This window comes from Ptychodera flava, chromosome 19 (assembly GCF_041260155.1).
Source record: "Ptychodera flava strain L36383 chromosome 19, AS_Pfla_20210202, whole genome shotgun sequence".
Lineage (NCBI taxonomy): Eukaryota > Metazoa > Hemichordata > Enteropneusta > Ptychoderidae > Ptychodera > Ptychodera flava.
In genome coordinates, this window is record NC_091946.1 from 21307978 (window position 1) to 21329070 (window position 21093).

At 37.3% G+C, this 21093-nt stretch overlaps 2 protein-coding genes and 1 long non-coding RNA gene across 5 annotated transcripts in view; 2 read left to right on the forward strand and 1 right to left on the reverse strand.

Moving 5' to 3' along the window:
• The window catches only part of LOC139118872 (ectodysplasin-A-like), a 133875-nt gene extending 130369 nt beyond the window's left edge, over positions 1-3506 (forward strand). The window contains exon 10 of one of the 3 annotated variants that reach the window (XM_070682393.1): positions 1173-3506. In XM_070682393.1, the coding sequence (XP_070538494.1) occupies positions 1173-1343 (171 nt within the window). In that variant the 3' untranslated portion in view covers positions 1344-3506. Of the gene's footprint in view, positions 1-326 lie in introns of all 3 variants that reach the window. The other 2 variants (XM_070682391.1, XM_070682390.1) reach the window with 2 other exon arrangements.
• LOC139118880 (uncharacterized) overlaps positions 1-6433 on the reverse strand; it is a 32388-nt gene extending 25955 nt beyond the window's left edge. Inside the window, exon 1 of the long non-coding RNA XR_011548813.1 lies at positions 6305-6433. This is a non-coding gene — a long non-coding RNA (uncharacterized lncRNA). The remainder of the gene's footprint in view (positions 1-6304) is intronic.
• A 243-nt stretch (positions 6434-6676) lies between these two features.
• LOC139118878 (uncharacterized) lies at positions 6677-19547 on the forward strand. Its single transcript, XM_070682432.1, has 5 exons — positions 6677-7126; positions 7493-7550; positions 16352-16434; positions 16986-17055; positions 17672-19547. Exons 1-5 carry the CDS (start codon positions 6839-6841, stop codon positions 18400-18402), a joined length of 1230 nt encoding a protein of 409 aa, XP_070538533.1. The 5' UTR covers positions 6677-6838; the 3' UTR covers positions 18403-19547.
• Positions 19548-21093: the final 1546 nt, after the last annotated feature.

The window sequence follows — 21093 nt, forward strand, 5'->3', positions numbered from 1 at the left end:
TAACAATTTTCAGATGTGCTCCCCCCAAAATGTTTGAACACCTGGCGATTTTTAGCCTATAAATACTTGCAAGATGCATTTGAGACTGACAAGCTAATATCTGTCTGTACTTATAGACATTGATAAACCAAATCAAATACGTCAAAAAACAAACGAAGACGACAGGATTTCACAAGTTGTGTTAGCTAGAACTCCACAGAACATCCTGCTTGGTCATGTTCTCAGCTTACATGCACACATATGAGTTAAATTTGACCTTTCAAATCATTCTTGCAAAAATAACAACTTATGTTATTCTCTTCTCTTTCCTTTGTCTATTTTTGTAGGTAACGTATAGCGGTAACCCTTTTCTCGCCCAGTACATTAAAGTTGACGGTGTGATGATTTTCAGATGTAGTAATTATATCCATGGTTCGAAGCCACAGCTCAGTTCTTGCTATACGGGAGGCCTTGCCGACCTGAAGACCGAATCTAAAGTTGAAATCGTTGTTCATTTCGAGTCTGAAGTTCAACGCAGCCCTCAAACGACCTATTTCGGCCTTATTAAAATTCAGTGATAGGTTCGGGGGAAAATGCAGTTCGTAGAAACGTAGATATAAAAGAAAGGCGCATTAGTTCACCATGTGAGCTGTATGTTGGAGAGAGGTTCTAAGAAACGCAACGAGTGAGAAATTGCCCGTGAAATTTTAGAGAGAGATAGTATGGTACTTTGCGAAGTGAAAGAGTACACAGATGGGGGCTAAAACATAACAGGCAAAGTTTATCCTAGCCCAGCAGCCCTAAACATGACAACATGTCTTATCTGCTTCCAGGTGTTATATTACGATGACAAGAATATGAGCCACGCCGTGCATATCGATGACGAGCAGTTCCTGTCCTGTACCCATACTGCGATTTCTGGGGCGAAGTATAACACATGCTTTACAGGCGGGCTGACCAGTTTACATCAAGGAAGCAAAGTCAGAGTTTTCATACAGTATCCCAACCGCATCATCAACATGAGCCGCGATAGCACGTTTGTCGGGTTGGTCAAGCTCTCCGACAGTTAGGTCACACAAGCGTCCCCTACCCCTACCACGTGACCACAACCCACCCAATCAAAATCGGTCAGACGATAAAATAGAGAGGCCAACAACACCTTACTCCTCCTTTTGGTTGTGCCTTACTTACAGGTGACATATCAGGACGCCAACGATGCCTTTGCCGGCCACACGGTGTATGTTGGGCATACGAAATTCTTATCTTGTAAGTTCTTCGATAAAAACTACATTTTCAACTCGAATAAGTCACCGACAAACTGTGCGTATCGCTCTACCAGAGCCTCGACAACAAGGGGAAACTAATTCGTATGGAATTGCAATGGACGAGGGCACCAATTTCTTTGGACTTTTAAAATTATCGGACATTTGACAAGTTTAAACAGGCCCAAATATTGCTGTATAGCTTATCTATGCATATTTAATTCGGTAATTTACAATGATTTACAAGTTTCCATGTTGAACATTTACATTATATTTCTTAACTTTTTTCGGGAATTTGCGTTACTGTGATTTATCCGATGATTTATGAGCGAGTTACATAGCTCTAAAATTAACATTAAATAATCTTCTAAGACTTGATCGCCTAATTTACGCAGAGTTTGACTAACATTCTCTTTCTGTTCCGTTCAACATGCCCTATTCAGAGTATTACAGGAATATAAAGAATTTCAACATTTTTCTTTTTATTTGAGCTGGGATATTTTTGTCATGGATAACACCTTTTCCCACTACACTCGCATTTCGTTATAATTCGGTATTCATTTGGATTATTTCCTACTTTTCCCTGTGCACTCTTTCACTTGTTCTTTGTACATTGTGTCGTGAAATGTGTTGTAAATAGCACGTCATCCCTACACCTGATGACTTCCTTCTTTCAAAGGGGCCATAGCTGTAACTTTTGATAAAAAAAATCATTATTTCTATGCTCCCATTGGCACGCTGAAATACCAAGTATATCACTCTCGCAAGCGCAGACACACTGTGTACAATATCCAATCATGCTGGCAAGTGCATTCTGCTGCGCAATGAAATACACTATCAACATGGTTCATTGCCAAATATGTAGGTACTAGGTGTGTTGGCTTGAACGCGGCCATTTCGACACGAGCGAGCGACTGTATTTTCGAACATGACGTCAAAAATGACAAATGCATCAAAAGTTACGGCTACTAGCTTTAAAGTTTCACACTTGTAAACGGATGTAATGTTTTAGTATGTGGTGAGAGGTGTCTTTCGATCAGGGGTCGCTGCTCCACAGTGGGACAACGTATGAAGGAACACAATTCTTGTATTTTGGTTACGTGAACGTTTCGGAAGAGAGGTACGCGGCCCATGTTCAAAATGAACTACCAGTGATTATTGTTGGTTTATATTTTCATGAAATACCCGTGTTTCAACAGTAACAGAAACGTCAGGAGTCTCGTCAACAACGTAATACTGAACAACTCGTTTGATTCTCTCTCCGTATGAATATATTTTGAAGCATTTTACGAAAACACTGTCAACATGTCCCTCCGTCGTCTATTCGTCTTGCAGTGGTCGTACATTCTTACCATTATCATAAGACGTACGTTTCAAAAACCACTTTAACCAAATTTTCATATTTTTCACTTGTGAACTACGGTAGAAAGAAATTGCCATTTTTGGAATTAGTCTTTTTCCCAGAGGAATCCAAGTTGTATGTGTTGGGAAGCGCTGTAAGAGCATTAATCTACTTAATAGCTGTAGTTCGCTGCTCGGCTAGAATAACATGCACATACTTGGCCGACCTTGCTATCTAAATTTAACCCTATGAGCGCCGAAGTCTATTTTTGTCCCCTTTATAAAATAAACCCGGTCAATTTTTCTCAGATTTTTGCCAAAATTCTGAGGAAAAACTGAAATGAAATGAAATGATGTTCATTTGGTCCAAAATAGTAAAAAAAATACAGAAAAATTCGTAAAACTTGGTAAAATTTTGCACTAAAGTTTTGGCGGGAGAAAATTACAGCCCTCAAAGGGTTAAACTTGTAAATAAAATGAGACAAAGTTTATCGTAAAACTTCACTCAGTGCATATTATAGAGAGGATTTTATTTCGAAACCCTCTGACTATAGCAATTTGCAATTTAGCGGGAAGTTGCATGTTTTGTCGAGTCGATTCTTAGTGATCTTATAATACATGTAATAAGTATGCATCGCATGCAATTTTTCAAGTGTATATTATGTTTTTCAAATGTCTCTTTTCAAGCAGCTTTTTTCTACTCGCGCTCCATACTCAAGTCCAAGATGTTAGTACACAGTGATATTGTTTTAGTATCTGATTTTATTGTAAAGATAAATTTATATGTTTCTTAGCTGGACAAAACTTTTGTATCCAAGACGATGTGATATTGTACTGCATTCTTTATTCTTTGTCTTATTATAGTCTCAGTAGAACTGTATATTACAAGTTAAAAGCAATAAAGAACACGATATTTAAACAGTTTATGGTTCTCGCTCTCTGTTGGCAAAAGTACGTGACGCGCTATAAAATTCGGCCAGCGCATGTGGCTTAGGACGACTTTCGATCGTTACCCAGTTGTTACGGGTCAAATATCGGTCATTCTGCAGCAGTGGAAGTACAGTTAGTTGGAGAAAGTGTATAACGTATCTGTTGATATTCAGTTCAAAATGTTGTGTATAAAGCGATCACTTTTTTTTCAGTTCACAATGTCGTGTAAGCGGTCACTGATTTTCAGTTCACAATATTGAGTAAGCGATCACTATAGGCGTCAAATACCATATCAGGCTAGCCTAGTATTTCCCCTTCAGAGGAATTTTCATTTTCCTTTAAACGACCAGGTTCATTGTTTGCCGAGTAGGAGACCGGATTCTAGATTGCCGTGTAAAGGGAGGTTGAGATAAAGGAAGCAAGTCAGTGAAAATCCAAGCCTGTCTATGAATTACTGTCACAGGTAAAGCTTCAGAAAAACCTGAGAGCTATCAATTCTTGACAATCTTCCAGACTGTCAGTTTGCTTTCAGTTCCAGCTAGACCGATTCATTCAGATAAATATATCTGTTACCTGATCATAACGAATATAATGGTATTTACATGTTTCAATTGTTCAGATTAGCCGGGCTTTCTTTATAGCTGGTTCCCTGTATATACAGAACCCCCTGAGAAGTTTTTTCTCGAGGGTCTACACAGAGGAACCTAAATTAATGACGGCATACAGACGTGGGATTGCACGAATTCAAACAGAGAGTTAGTCAGTTACATCACAATGGTGATCACTTTTCCACTCTACATTCAACTTCATGCTGCTTCAAAGACATTCATTCCTCCACTGACATAATGGTTTGCAAAACAAATCAATGCAAAGTTTAAGTCTGTGTTCGGCATTTAGTGAGGAGCTCAGTGCTGGTTTGTTTCCCCACATACATTTGTATTAGACGTACTCACAAAGTCAAAGTATAGGCCGGTGAAATGGCTGACTCAAAAAACACCATGAAATCTGTATGGATTTTCAGAAATAGTGTTCCCTACCACACGTTAAAACCTGTCACCTTATGTTACTTAATGCCTTGATTTAACTTTGAAGTCCAGGCTGCTGTTTTCACCTCAAAAAATGAATTTCTCATTCCTCAAAAGGACGATCGTGTCTCCAAAACACACGAGGGATAACCACGCAATGAAAGCCTGATGAAATTACGAAAGAACCTTTGGAAAATTTCGACAAATTACCAAGAACAGAATTGTGAGAAGAGAAGTGAAAGATAGAGAAGAATATAACCATCTAAGCAATATATGGCTGTTATTGTTCAACCAGGAGGTAGAAACTGAGGTCTAATTCCTGTGGAACCTGCGGTCAAGTCTGAGATTGGGCACAAGATGCATGTAATGTCTATTTGCCAATAGTTTTAAAGCTAAGAGCGAAATGTTGTAACCACCATATGAAGCAAGTCAACGTTTGGTCAAGAAAAATGAGGCCGAAGTAGCTATCAGATAATTTATGAATTATTCTACGCGTGCAAAATTTTTGTGCAAATAAACAGATATGACAGGTAAGATGGGTAAGTTTTTCTTATTTTTGTCTATCTTCGGACCTTCAGCGACTCATCTTAGCAAATACTAAGGGGTCAGTCATGCGTTATGAGCTCTTCTCAGAGAGGCCGCGCACCCAATCTATTTTCGCTTTTACTTTTGCGTTTGTTCTCCCCCTTCCTCTTTCACTCTCTACTTATTCCAAAACACAATACCTGTGTCACAAAATAATTAAATCGTCAATTCCTCCATGGTTTTAGTGCCTTGGTTAACAGGAGGAGACGCTTGACTCGATTTTAAATTATCCAGCAAACGACAAAAGTCCGTTGGTGCAGTTTTGGGACTGCAGACTTTCCAAAGTACTATTAAGTCAGTGACTGTACGTATACGCTACAATCGTACTGTAATATCTTTATAAAAGTTATGGGTTATAGATAAGTGGAAATTAATAACTACCATTCAATATTTATGCCCGACGAGGAATTGTTACTGTGTCTGTTAACATGAACCAGCGTCGGTGCCTGACAGACCGCAGGCTATCGCAGATCAGTCAACTATGATAGCGCATGGCGGTTTCTTTTGGCGGGATTTATTCAGAGCGGTCGTTATATTAGCAGCATATTCACATGATCGGCTTTTCATTATCGTTTGCTATGCTGATAAAAAATATGTTTACTGATTGAACCTTGCTTCCAAGAAGCAGCGCGACAAGGTAATATCCCAGTATTTGGAGAGCTGTCCAATATGGCGTCACTGCGGCTTCTCTCACTTTGAACACTGCATACTAACGTGTCGTCATAGTTTGATGTAAATTTGCTCTCCTTCTGCGTGAATTCGTGCTGTACTTTCTAACAGTAACAAAATCCACCATTCTTTATTTAAATTTTAGGAAAGTTTGCGGCTGAAAATTACCTCAACCGTACGAAAAGTACGAAAACAGGTGATGACGCAGTTCCATAATTTTTGTTGCCCGATGATACGGAATTTGCGCGACCAAACAACAACTTGTCTTTTAGTACTTATTCGATTATGTGTAAATCTTGACTTCAGTGTTCAACAAAGTTGGATTGTGCAGCTGCTAAAAATGTTCAAATGTACTTTACTGGCCAACAGGGAGATACGATATTCTTACAAATTGTTTTTTAACATTTCGGGAACTTTGTTTGCCCACTGGCTAATAATTTGTGATATAGTCATGTCAGTTGAGAATAAAAGCGGTCCAGGCTGCAACTGTGGTTGGCCTAGGCTGTCACCTACCTCGATTTTGTTTACGACATGTCTGTCAAACTGATAGGTTGATGTCCCGTCAAAACACTCCTGTAATCCTATTGGTCATTTCAGCAACCGGATAACTCCATGTTTGTCATGCCGCTGAATATAATTCCCAAATAAAAAAAAATATTGTGCGGAGGACGCAAGAAACTGTGCATCGGTTATAACTGCTAGCAACTAAATGAAGTGCAAACGAAACAGAGTCTGTTAAAACATTAGACACCCACGCAGTTTTACACGGAAACTTTAATTCTCGATAAAAAGAAGGTCTCTGAATTCCCCGAAGTTTCAAGCTTACAATTACCCACCAAGTACTACTTGGAATCGAGGCGGTGCGTATGAAAACGCGCTATTCACAGAAGAGGGCGGTGCTTCACATGTAGGTCGCCTGTAGTCAGCGACCTTTGAACTCTGTAAAGCTATTTTGAGTGCCCTGGCCTAAGAGCGTTGTTTACGCCTTCAAATAGATCAATATACCCACATCAACAATGATTTTCGTAGCATGCAATTATATTGGAAATGCGTCAGGAAAAATCAAGCGATTCGTCTCACACTCGCGACCAAAAAAGTCACGACGCTGACGGAATGAGAGGTACCAAAATTCTGACAGTCCTCGCGGTCGTGTCAATACTTAATGCGGCTGCATTTATAGCCCTGACCGCAACGATTACGTCCGTTTTACTGCGCGTAGATATAATTGAAAGCATCATCTCGAAAAACGCGCTCAATGGGGACGAGAACAGTGGTTTTAGAGACCGGCGCTACCTCGACCAAACAATAGATGGAGATTTCCGGAAACCACACAAGGTGAGGTTCAAGTGTCATGTAAAACTTCATCTTGATTTTTTAACGGATTCCTTATAGAGTTGTTCATCAATATAATGTAGGTGTTTTCTTCAATATAATGTTGCTTCTTCATTATTCTACCCTGAATTAAACTGATTTTATGGTAAGCTGGATTCAGCATACATTGAATGAAGGCATTGATGCATTTCGCCAGTAAAATTTTTTATCCGAAAGAACAGATTTAACAATAAACCCTTTAAACTGTTCATCTCGAGTTCGAAGAGCTAACAATTGACGGACACAAAGCCTATTCTTAGTAATAGGTTCTCTGGATTTTCGAGTGGCTCTTTTCTGCACGTGTAATGAATTTTTTTGCTCATCTCACAGGAGTCACTCTCCATTATCCGAGGAGAAAGAAGTGCACCGAACCATGCGTGTACAGCAGGTAATGAATATTACTTGTTAGCAGATTCATTGCACGCTAGGCTGATTAAATTGCGCCAAAGAAACTGAAAAAGGGTACAGGGCTCTTAATCTTTACATAGGCTTTGGGGTGCATTCATGGAGATTGCGCAGTTACTCAGCTGTGGAAAACAACTCTTGTGACCCCAGTGACCTTACCAAGTTACCTCGCTATTGACTACCTATTTTTGGATTTCTATGGAAAGTGTCTGTTGTTTTTTGTTTGTTTGCTGTTTGTTTGTTTCCTCTAACTTTTGCTGCGATGTGTAAGAATGATTCTCTTTTCTGGTTGCTCAAACTCAATCTTGCGATTAATCCATAGATGAGAAACGCCAATCCGAATAACAAGACAATACAAGCATCCATTTGAAGGCGTGGTTTAATAATTCGTTTGAATGAGTATAAATGTACATAATCATTGTTTGATTTGAAAATAACAATCTTTAATCTATCACCTATCGATTATATAAAATAGGTCGGCAATTGGAGCACACATTACGCGCCGGATATCACGAATATTTCTTTGTCAGTGGAAATCGTTTGATATTTATATAATTAGCAAATAAATACACGTAACTTTGATGTAATCTATCATCCTTACGCCTTCTTTCAAAGTTTCACGAATCCAAACTGAAGCTGCAGCATGACTGAAGACCAGTGCACAAAATGACCTTTGATATGAACAAAATGTTTTTGGGGGGCCCTAACTATGTACTGATAGCGAAACCTGTCCCTGAAGACTCCCTAGGTCACTAGTGATGAATGCGTAAGGCCGCATGTGTCTAATTAATCTTGCAAAACTTGTAAACACGTTTGTTTGTTAGGTTACCGTTCCCCCAGACATGCAAGTCACACTCCGTTGTCCCTATCCAGGATCACGTGGTCTTGCACACAGCCAGATCATTGGCTGTTGCAAGTCATGCTATGCACTTTACGGGACATGCTTTGTAAACAGAGACCCGCGGCATTGCCGTGTCGCGCAACAAGTGTAGCCGTAGATACAACATATAGTGTTCATACACTCACCTACGCGCCAGTAGTGGACGCGGAAACATAAGAAATGGCGAGCAGTTTCTCTTTGTTATGATAATGAAGAAAATAAATAATTTGTCGTGAACTACTACCGGTTTGTGTATCTAGTGTACTAAACCACAGACAAGTAGTGACTAAACCCAATGGTAACCCCTTCTACTATACCGCACTGTCCTATTACATTGGGCTGATTTCAAAGACGTGAAGGTACCAACAATAGTGTGCAATGACAGATATGTGTTCGAAATTTATAATATGGAACGGTTAAATCTTGCTTCCTTTCGACCAGGTACAAAGTTAACAAAATCTGTTCAATTTTTGCAAGCATAGGTGTATGTCGTGAGCGCAGGGCTATATTCTATACGGCCTTGCAAAATACGTTTTAGTTAGGTCATCTAGTGCATGACTTTGCGCGTCGTGTGTTCATTATCCTTCATGGGTGTTTCCAACAAAATCCCAACGATGGCATAACAAACAGCGAGCAGACAATCTAAACGATTCAGCATATTGTGTCAATAAAATGGGTACAGACGATGTTTTGAGCTGCCAAACCTACATACCCCAAAACTGCAGAACAGAAAGAGAAAGTATTTTGCTGTAAGGGACCGTTCAGATTGGGCCGCCAAATACAGCAGAGTCATCTGACATTGGAAAACTGCAAAGGGGGATCATGTTTTTTCAAACATCAAGAGGGGGAGATCACCTGATTTTCGAAAATGTTCACCAGGTAAACCTTCTTTTAAGTACAAAACATCAGGGAAATGAAGGTGGTTCTCCATCTGTTTTCGTTTTCTGAATCAGTCTATATCAACACTGCGGTCGGAATGCATGTGTTTACTTCTTATTAATTTCTTGTCCTGGCAAGTCTATACATCAGGCTTGTCGTACAGCAGCCTCTACCAGCAACACGATTGGAACTAAATTGGGATAATTGGATGAGAGTAATTATAACGAAAGGTTGATGAAATCGAAATTTTTACAGCTTAAATTTTACAAAATGATAGAATACTGTAAAAAATAAAATATTGTTTTCATCGAACAAAACAACAAAAAACACGTCAATTATTGTATGTCCCTTAAATCGTATTCATTTTTATGAAAAGGTGGTATTTTTGTGTAAATGTATTGAAAAACGAGACAAATGCATAAAATGTGTCTAGTTATTGACTTTGAGTAAGGGCACTTTCAAAATGTCGCTTACGTGTTCGTCAATTTGGGGCTTAATAATTACTAAATGTAGTCAGGGCACTTTTGAAAACTGACTAACTAAACCGTAAATCGATCGAAAAACTTCATTTTGGTTGGGGAAAAGTAACAAATCGAGATTAAAATTAGTATTTCAGTACCAAAGAAAGTATAGACAAGTTCGCATATTTTCATTCAAATATAAATATTGTTCATAAGTATTGAACAATATTGCATTAGATGCAGTCATTGACATGCAATGGTTCTTACTCATAACATTAGCACAACATCGCAAATTTTGAATAAAATTTTAAAGATGGTTCGTAAATATGGTGTAATATTTAACAAATTCCTTAAATCGTGCCAATCCAATTATCCCAATTTAGTTCCAATAGTGTTCAGTAGAGTTGGAATGACAGGCTCTTTGCATAATGTGGCTGATGTCAGTTGCAAGCAATGAGACATGCCTTTGCATATACCTTATACATGGACCCATATATAAACACAAAACATATGAAAATTGACACAACTTGAGCTATTTTTTACTCCATCGTTGATCTGCATCAAAGCAATATCTTCTTAAGATAAGACATCTTCTACATGTATTTATTGCAAGTTTCAACAGTACCAGCCTTTTAATGAAAATTTGGGAAGTGTTTTCCTTTGAGACATAGCTTTGCTAATACTTTACACATTTGAGCCGACATAACATAAAACATGCTATACTTGATACAAATTATATTTACTCCTTGATTGATCTTAATCAAAGATAGATCTAGTCAGAATAACTTATTTATTGCACTATATTTATATGAAGTTTCAATTTCAATGGCTTGTAAAGAAAAATTTGGAAAGCGTTTGCCAAAAAGGAATGGCTTAGCCTATATCTTATACATTGGAAGCCATATGACACAAAACACACGATAGTTAAAACAGATTTAATTATTCCAAGACCAATCTGTATCAAACTAAGGTATATTAGGTATAGTACATTTATTGCACATTATTTACTTGAAGTGTCGATATCAACATAATTTTATTAAAATTTTGGAAATTGATTATCTACAAGACATGGCTTAGCCTATACCCTATACATGGGTAAGCATTGCGCAAAAGATTTGATGGTCGATTAAAACTTTTTTTTTATTACTCCATTGTGGACATTTCCAAAAGTATATTATTTGAATTTTTAATATAAACTGTCTCATAATAAACATTTGAGAACTGGTAAGTATGTGATGCATGCCTACTGATGGATGGGCTGATATACCAAAATAATGTGATTATATATATATATATATATATATATATATATATATATATATATATATATATATATATATATATATATATATATATATATATACAGTTGATAATCAAATTTAATTCTCGATTAAAAATACTGTAAATAGATCTATCTACAGACTTTGTTTCCACAGCAAATAATAGTGCAACATGTGTAATTAAAGGCATATCATATAGTAACTGTAACTTTTGATATTTTTTTTAGGTTTTTGTTGTATTTGTTAGCAGCAGTTTATAGGTGTACTTCCCATTCCGTATTAAAATACCCAGCACTCAGTGTATTTACATTGATTGTATATCTCTGTCCTGCATTGTAAGTGTAGATAATCAAATTCAGGTCCAGATTCAACTTTAGTTTTCAACAATAACAATGCACATGGCACGCTGACAAGTTGGTATTTTGAAATGCTTTTTGAAAAGGACCAGGAAACTGTACTTGATACATGGAACAAAATAAAAAGAAAGCTGTCAAAAGTTAGACTTATTGTGGCTTTTACACAAAGAACAAAAATATTGAAATATCGAAATTTCCTTCAGCAATGACTGGGGGTCTAAGGAGGGATATCAAAGTTTTTGAGTGGGTAGATGAGTTCCTTTAGCTTTTTTGAAGAATTTGCCAGCCCATCTCGGCTATAATAACTGAATAACTGAATACTCCCCAAGTGAAAAAATCAAACTTACTACTGTTTTCAGTAATAGTCTAAAAGCAAAGAATTATGAAAATACAAACAAAACCGCGTCATCGCATCACTTTTGCCAAATAGGAAGGACCAGAAACGAATCTGGTGTCTGGGCTTAACAATTGAATTGATACTATGCCTATTCAATTGTTAGAGCTGACGTTGTTAATGTAGGGAATTATTCCTGTTGACAACATTCCACAGGCAGCAGATTATATAAAAGCGGTATCTTGCACTATAGTGGTTTTTTCATGTATTGCAAAGGTAATAATTGGTGATCTTTAGCCCAGGCTAATAAAAAAAGGATCACATTGGCAAGCAAAATGTATGGACACTTTTTTAAATGATAAAAATACATACATACACATACATACATACATACATACATACATACATACATACATACATACATACATACATACATACATACATACATACATACATTTCATACATATATTTCATACATACATACATAAATACATACATACATACATACATACATACATACATACATACATACATACATACATACATACATACATACTGTTACAGAGATATTTTATCTCAGACAAAGGTTAATGAACCTAGCGGTCATCGACACCAGTAAAATGGTTAATTAAAACAACAAGAATTCAATTATAAGTCGATATGCATACAAACCATATGTTAGGCAAACGCACAATACGCTAATTCCGTTTTACGAGGGTGTTTACGGAAGTCAGGACGAAAACAAGAACATGTGTCACAGTGACGTTTGAATATTAATTGTGACACTGATATTTATGATTGGATGTACCCTTTTATCTTTAATTCATGTCTATCGTATGATCCAAGCCACGCCTTAAAGATAACGTTTAAAATCCCATCCTTAAACATACAACGAACAGTCTGGGTTGCTAAAGGGAGAGAGTTGCTCGGAGAGATTGGAAGATTGAGAGAGGAACACAGCGGACCCAAGACATTTAGACAATGGGAGAAGCGTATCTTGGGCGATGGCAACTGTCAAGCTTGTCTACAGGCAAATAAAGTCTATGTAGTACCAACGAACTCTGAACGTCTCGTGTAGTCAATACACTGAAGATCCCAGGTTACCTCTCGGCAGCCAAGGCGAGTTCAACACATAAACTACCCATGAAAGAACGAATAGTAAAAGGGTGGCCGTAGTTACTATTATGAAGAAAAAAAACGTATAGTAACAATACATACATACATACATACATACATACATACATACATACATACATACATACATACATACATACATACATACATACATACTACACACATACTTTGTCTGCGCGATGATTAAACAAAAGAGTTTAAAATTTTCACGAATATTCGTAGTATTTACTTCCCTTTACATCAACAGCTGCCTTGTGTTCGGAGTGTCTATGATTTGTTTCATAACCCTGCCCTAATAGGTAAGCAATCGTACCTGCGGTGCCACCATCTGCATTGACAAGAATCTAAGCATCATGGCAAAGGTCGGCGCTAATGAGCTTATCACTTAAAAAAAACACGGTTCATCACAATTTTGTCTCAAACACGTCTGTAGTGTAATCTTTAAAATCACCGGCAGTGGTGAGTAGAAACAACTGTCGAAGCCACATCAGAGGGAGGAATGGTATACCATATAGTAGATCATACTCCCAATTCACCCCATTTTATGAGATGACAGGCAAATGTGACTTTTCCAGTATGGAAGTGCTTAAGCCATTTTATACAAACATCGTCAGTCGATATACGTTATTATAACACGCCACATGCTCATTCCGTGTCGCGATTCGCTAGAATACGTCACGTGACAGGAAAGTAGATACGTCTAGTCCCCACCGGATGGACAAAAGTGTCGTCAGATGGTATTTTTTGAAAAGCTATTCTCTAGGGACATAGTTTTGACCAAATTTGGAAAAGTGCCCGGTCACGTGACTGTAGTGTCGCCTGCAGCTTTGTAACAATGGCGGGTGACCAGAACGTGATCTGCGTCCGGGATAGGTGACGGCACATTCTCTAAAACAGATTTTCCAACATTTTCCAACATTCCAACAGCGTATAGGAACTTGAACAGGTCATGGACGGAAAAGATTAAAATGCAACTAGGGATGTCGCTAGGTATGCTTACTGAAACCGCTGTGGAAACATCGCCCAGTAAACTTGTCACAATGGATTGTTGCGGTGCAAAATATCAAAACACATTAAAAAACTATATAAAAATACAACTATAGCCTGGTCTTTATTCGAGCTATAGCGTTCGTCTATTACCCCTCGTGGCCGTGTGTTACCAGAAACACATGGCTATACCCCTCGGCTATTATCTTCGGCCTCGGGGAATAGCGATGTGTTTCTGGTAACGCACGGCACCTCTGGGTAACAGACGGGCGCTATAGCCCTCATGACCAGGCAATAGGTGTTTACTCTACTGTGTCAATGTAACTGACGAGAGTAATATATATGTGTGCCAAGTGTATTTAAGCCTATGTCTGGTTTTATTCTCATCAGCGACAACGGTTTGCACAATTTTTCGTGATTTTACTTCCAAACCATAACTGTTTTTCGTAAACTTTCTTATTGAAAGATGTGTGAACTCGAGCATTATCAAAATATAAAGCAAGAACTTGGACTGATTGTGAAACTTTGACAACTAGTCAATCGGTGCTTCACTCAAATATAATCTCCACCATATAACTATGCAAAAACTTGGACACAATACATGTATATGATTTTGAATTCGAACTTACGTTACTCAATTTCTCCACTTTGATGCTACATTTTCATCGTATATATACATAAACATTTTGAATTGTTGTACTTCATATAAGCTATCTTCGTATACATGCAGTTTATGAATGAAGTCTGTTTACAAAAATATCTCAATATTTATGTGTAAGGCGGTAGAAAAGTAAAGCCTCAATATTTAAGGTTTTTCCTATCATTTTTACAATTTAAATCCATTGGATTATGTGATACGTAAGTACGTACGTACGTACGTACGTACGTACATACATACATACATACATACATACATACATACATACATACATACATACAGACAGACAGACAGACAGACAGACAGACAGACAGATAGACAGACATGTAGGCGGTAGTATGTTGAGACAGACACAGAGATTCATGATGACAGAACAGAACAGACAAACAAAGCGAGTACTGACACCGACTGGTTCAATGCTCCGTGAATACTTTGAACGTGTAGCAAACCAGAGATAACCATTTATACGTCACTCTGCTGTGTCAAACAACTCAGCCGCTACACGAAAACACGGAAGACCGTCCACGCCTTAAGTGGACTGGCCTTGAAAAATGATTAGTTCACCTGTCAGATAAAAACTATATGTAAACCCTACCGCGAATTCGATGTGCTCCAATTTGCCCCAGGGAGGTCTTTCTGTCAAGTGAATACCGCCGTGTCAATGTTATAGAAATTTTGAACTCCGACACACGAAGGGGTTTCCCCTTTCTGCCAGGGACTGTCCCCGCAGTGCATTCTCATTTGCATACACAAGGAATTCCGCTATTGATCGGCCAGTGCCACCGTCAACTGTCTTTTACAGGAGATAATTCGACAGAACTCATAAAAGTTTCGAATTACCCAGAGGCGAACAATAGAGATTTAATAGCAAAAGATTTGATAGCTTTTAGGTTGACTGCAGTGAAAGACACCGAGATCACCACGCTGTCGTTTTACAAAAACGTAAATTAGGCCGATGATCTTTTAATTTAGTTTTCAAAGATCGGAAAATCATCGAGATTTTCTAAACATTGTGACTTCGATTGAAGGTTTTGGTGGCAGTTGTTAAAAGACAATTTCCTTTCCGTTCGCCGATTGATCAGACTATAATTAGCTTCAACCAAACGCCTGTTTCACACTCAAAACCAGATGGATAGGTTAATTTTCATGCTCCACTGAGTTCAGAGCGCAAAATTCTAGATAGTAAGCGTCCTGTGCGTTTTGTGTAGTGTATTGCGGGTCTAATTTAGGCATCAGATATCGCCGTGCGTGGGTCTTTTGCGCAGTGAACTAGTTTCCCCCAAGATTGTAATAAAACTCGTGTTCTTATCTGTGACCCAATTAGGGACAGGTATTTAAATACAAATGTTTCGATGTTTGTTTCTCTGAGACAATGTCATCGAAATCTGTTTGTGTCTTGCGTAACTACTTGTGTTGTTATAATCTCTCGTTTTTCGAATTAGTAGTATTATGGCATACATGCTTCGTAGAAGTATTAAAGAACAGGCATATTGAAATATCCGGGATAGACTTCAGAGGTAGTGGAATTCCTGGTCATTCAATATCGTTCAATGATCTATTGTGCTGCAGTTTGCTTTTCACCAAATCACTCTGTTTACTTTACTCTCATTTCGAGATCATAACAAGCCTTGGAGGACAGCTGTTACGTACAAGGCACTAACAGACAATTCAGAAAAAGACGAGCCAAAGTTAAAGAAAGCGAGATGGGCCATATATTTTAGTCTTTATCTTCTGTATACTCCAATGTGCGAATTCTGTATTATTCATTGTTACAATTATAATATCGCCATTATTGTTTAATTTGATCATTTTCAGGTAGTTTTGGTCCCTATAGACTCGACCCCTTCCAGGAATACCTAGAGTGGTTACATCACAGTGGCGAAATCAGTAAAGAACTGGTAAACCTTTAAGACTCTTATAATGTTTTTATTCGATAGGGCTTCTGTTTGAGATGTTAACTAGACAGGTAAAATCGCAAAGTACCGCTCGTTGTGTAAGAATCCTTGAATACTAAATAGTGGCTTTAGTTTGCGTAGTAAACACTGAGTTGTTTTTCTCACTGATGAGCACACGGTCTGCGTAACAGCACTTAATTTGTTTCAAGTTGCCTGGGCAAGATTTAGAGAACAACGACCTCAAACGATAATGGAACATAGAGCACAGTTGTGTTTACTAGCGATGTCATTATATTATGGTGATATGTATCAGTTAGTCGAACATCTATAATATTTTGTAGCTGATTAAGTGTAACACATAAATTAGGTGTATGATGATTATAACGATGATATCAATAATGATATAAAAATTGTTTTGATTTTTTTTATTTTTCTTGTTATATAATACAACACGTGCCATAATATTGAATGAAAACATGAACGATTTATAAAAAGTGGGTCGATTGCAATTCACTATCGTGATACATTGGTTGCGTTGAATTTAATAATTTCAGGTTAGTCATCGTATTTCTCGTCCAGCAATACATCTTGAATCACAAGACATTGGAATACACCAAACATCCCGTAAGTAAAGGACGCTATATATCCTTTGTCCATTAGGGTTTGCTTTACATGAAGTTCGGCTCGTGGTAAAATCTGCTTCGATGGTTTCTTTTGTTGTAATACCTTTTCCCTTTTTAACGATGCTCTCTCTTCGTACATAAGTAGAGACGCATTTGTGCCTGTGAAAGCGTAAGCCTATCAAGAGCAGAACTATGTATGTATGTATGTATGTATGTATGTATGTATGTATGTATGTATGTATGTATGTATGTATGTATGTATGTATGTATGTATGTATGTATGTATGTATGTATGTATGTATGCATGCATGTATGCATGCATGTATGCATGCATTTATGTATGTTTTTTGTGTATGTTGTATGTATCTATGTATGTATCTATGTATCTATGTACGCAAGCGCCTATCTATCTATCCATTTATCTATCTTTTCTATTCGTTTGTCTATTTTCTTTCAGTTCATTACTTTTATTTTTCACTTGTCAGCCATATACCTTTTCTTCCAATGAATTTTACAGCAGCACCATATAGTATTAAAACCCACTGATACTAATTTGCCAATCACTATCGAACTAATTCTTGTCATTTTGTTCTGGAATTGTTTTCTGTCACATACAGACGAAAACGAAGTTCTGAACATATGGCGTGTTGCTCCGCAAGTATCCACTATGGAATCATTGCTGTATGATGAGAGGACCGGAAAGCTGAAGGTACTGATTCCGGGTCGATATTACATCTACAGCCAGGTTTACTACAGCGATGACCATCTCTATACCGTCGGCCACGAAATGAGAATCAACGACAACACTGTTATGAAGAACGTTTTGTCCATGAACGGAGCCAACGTGCAAACGTCTCATGGTGGAGGCATGTTCCTTCTTAACGCTAACGATACTGTGTACATCACAATTCCCGAAATTAAGACGCATCTTCACTTGGAAAAGGAAGGAACATTCTTTGGTGTAATGTTTTTCGACGGGAAGGAGCGTGTTTCTAAAGCTTTTCTGGATCAGCTGTACGAACACAGAGAGACCGGTAACCATAACGGTCGCCGGGGTTGTGACCAAGGCGTCCGATGCCAGCCCGAGTTGCAACCCGTTGTTGTGAAAAGGGAGAGCGGTAAGGTGTGCAGGTCTATTGATGTGGTGCAACAGTGTCCCGATGGGTGCGTTCCCGGAGAGCAGCACGCCTTTGTAGAGCTGAAGTTGTATTGCTTGGGAGAAGATAAAATGGAAACGCTGCTCTCGAGGATGACTTCGAGAAGAAGACTGGAAAAACGTCTGAAGAAGACTGGGGCGACAATAAAAGATATGGTGAAGGTTCACAAAACTTGCAATCCTATGGAGTAGGCGAACAGAAAAAAGTGTAAGGGCGACTCTAACCTCTATTCCCAAACCCAATTTCGGTTGATGTGAACGCTACTCAAACTTTGTGGTTAAGTGTTTCTATTCCTTTTTAGCCCTGAAGGCCTCAACACGAAGCTGGGTAATAACTATCGACATTTATTAGTGTCTAAGGTATATAGAAGAAGCAAGAGTACTATGGGTCCAATGCAAGGTGAAGAACGACACCGTACGAGACGATAGCCATGAAATGTTTGAAATTTAAAGTTAGGAGTTCTGGACACATCAAATGTGGAATGGGGTCCTCGGAACTCTTCATAATTTTTTTTCGATACTTTGCGGTTTTGCCGCTCATATTGACTCATTTTAAAACCTGTCAAAGCAAATGAAATTTCCAACATTTTTTTTTTGTAAGAAATGTGAAATTCTGTCCAAAGAGTTAACACAGGGTTGTGGCTAGTTTGAGTTTCAAATATCGTTAAATTCTTAGTAATCTGTCTCTCGGGCACCACGATTTACACATTGGTCCCTGATTTGTGTTCGTAATTTTTTAAGAGCGTGGTTTCAAGTTTCCTTAAGAAAAGTTAAACTATGAAAGTTTCATACTTCAATTTTCGAGGCATATACTACCCTAGCCATCAACAACAACGGGCAGAGATTTACCACCGTGCACATTGTTTGACATTAGCAGCAACACTCCATTACCGGTGAGGATACAGTGACTTAACTAATTATAACTAACACAGGCATAAAAAGAAACGAAAGGTACACTAAACTTTTCAGGCTTCCCTCCGAAAGCAAAACGAGTGCGATGTATGTGACAATAAGCATGATATGTGACAAGCCTGGATACCTCCATGGTAAGACATAGTTCAATTTATGTGATAGAAAGGTTTCAGGAGTTTCAGATGTTACTGTACATTGTCACTTTTGCTTTGTTCATTCGTTTAAAAGAGACGCCAGACAGTACTCTGTTTAGTTAAAATTTATTTTTTTTAAATATAGTATTCATTGCGTTTCGTTTGCTTTCGTTTTTCTGTTATGTTAACTATATGGATATCATACATACATACATACATACATACATACATACATACATACATACATATGCATGCATGCATACCTACCTACATACATATATATATATATATATATATATATATATCTGAATTATAAAATATTGTAAAAATGTTATATAAAGAAAATAGGAAATAAAGAAATACGTTAATAAATGAAAAGTAAAGAAATTAAATATAATCAGGATCTCACGTCTAAATATGCACATATATTATGTCAATAAATCGGAGAAATCATTTTTCATTTGATCCCTGAAATGGATACAGTTACCAGCATTTATTATAGTTCTTACACAGACATTTGAAAAAAACCCAAAAAAGCACACCATAATGTTAGGGTTTCCCACCGAAAGCGCAACTAGTGCGATATCCTATGTGGGCATGTCAAATGAAAACATGGTGTCTGACAGCCTTGGGTACCTCGATGGTAAGACATTGTGCATTTTACGTCCAGAGGAAATTTTAGGAGTTTTAGATGTTATCTTGTCACTTTTGTTTTATTAGTCCATTTTACGCCTAGCAATACTCTGTTTATTCTTTAAAAATATTTTATTTTTCACGTTTTCGTTTGCTTTCGTTTTCCTGTGACGTTTAATATATAGATATCATTACATATATACCGACATTGTGAAATATTGTAATAATGTTGTATAAATTACATGAATAAATTGATATATACTACAATAAAAAATGTAAATAAACGAATAAATTGGTTATAATTAATTAACAAAATAATAAGAAATAAATGTACTAAGGGTATCAAGTCTAAATGTGCACATTGATGATTGGATAATACTTTTTCATCTGATCCCATTGAGTAAAATGATACTGAGACTTGCAAGACTTTTTAAAAACCACTATAATGAAAATTCCAGATCAAAGGGTGCAAAATCGATTCTTGTGACTTCAGACAACGTCATCTGTTTCGCAATTAACAAGTCTCATTTAAGTGTATGTCGTCAATCATTAAGGTCTACAGTTGTTTTGCCAAGACACGGCAATATTTTATCCATACACAGATTGCTCAATCAAGGTAATATTTTTTCTTTTCTCGGGCAATAATACAATGAAAAAGTACGATGTATTATTCATCTCACAAACGTCACACAACTCGAGCATTGTGTAGGTACACACCTTGCGATTATTTACGCATCTTTAACGCAGTTATATCCAACAACATGCCCATATTTTACTTTTACATGTTCCGTATGTAAATGCTAGGCATAATTACATAGCATGCAGGTCTGACATAGACCTATATACTTGAAATTAATTACAAGTTCAGACATCAGTTACTTTTTTATCAAAGTGAAACGAAAGCTTTCAAGCCATTGAATCTCAAAACTAATTTTACGATAATCACCACATGTTGATACTCATAATAACCGGCTTAAATTATTCTCGAAATAACTTTTATCCCCAATACGACTTCATTTCTATGATCACTTACAGTCACATCAACTTCGATATTTCTCTGGCGTCTGCAATACAAAGTCCTATGTTTTTGTGCAGATGTAAGTTTGTTATAATCGATAACCTTTCTCGTAAATGGTTCATTACTTATAACTTTCCATAGATATCATTTCAATATATCAAGAAATTCATTTAAATTTTAAATATG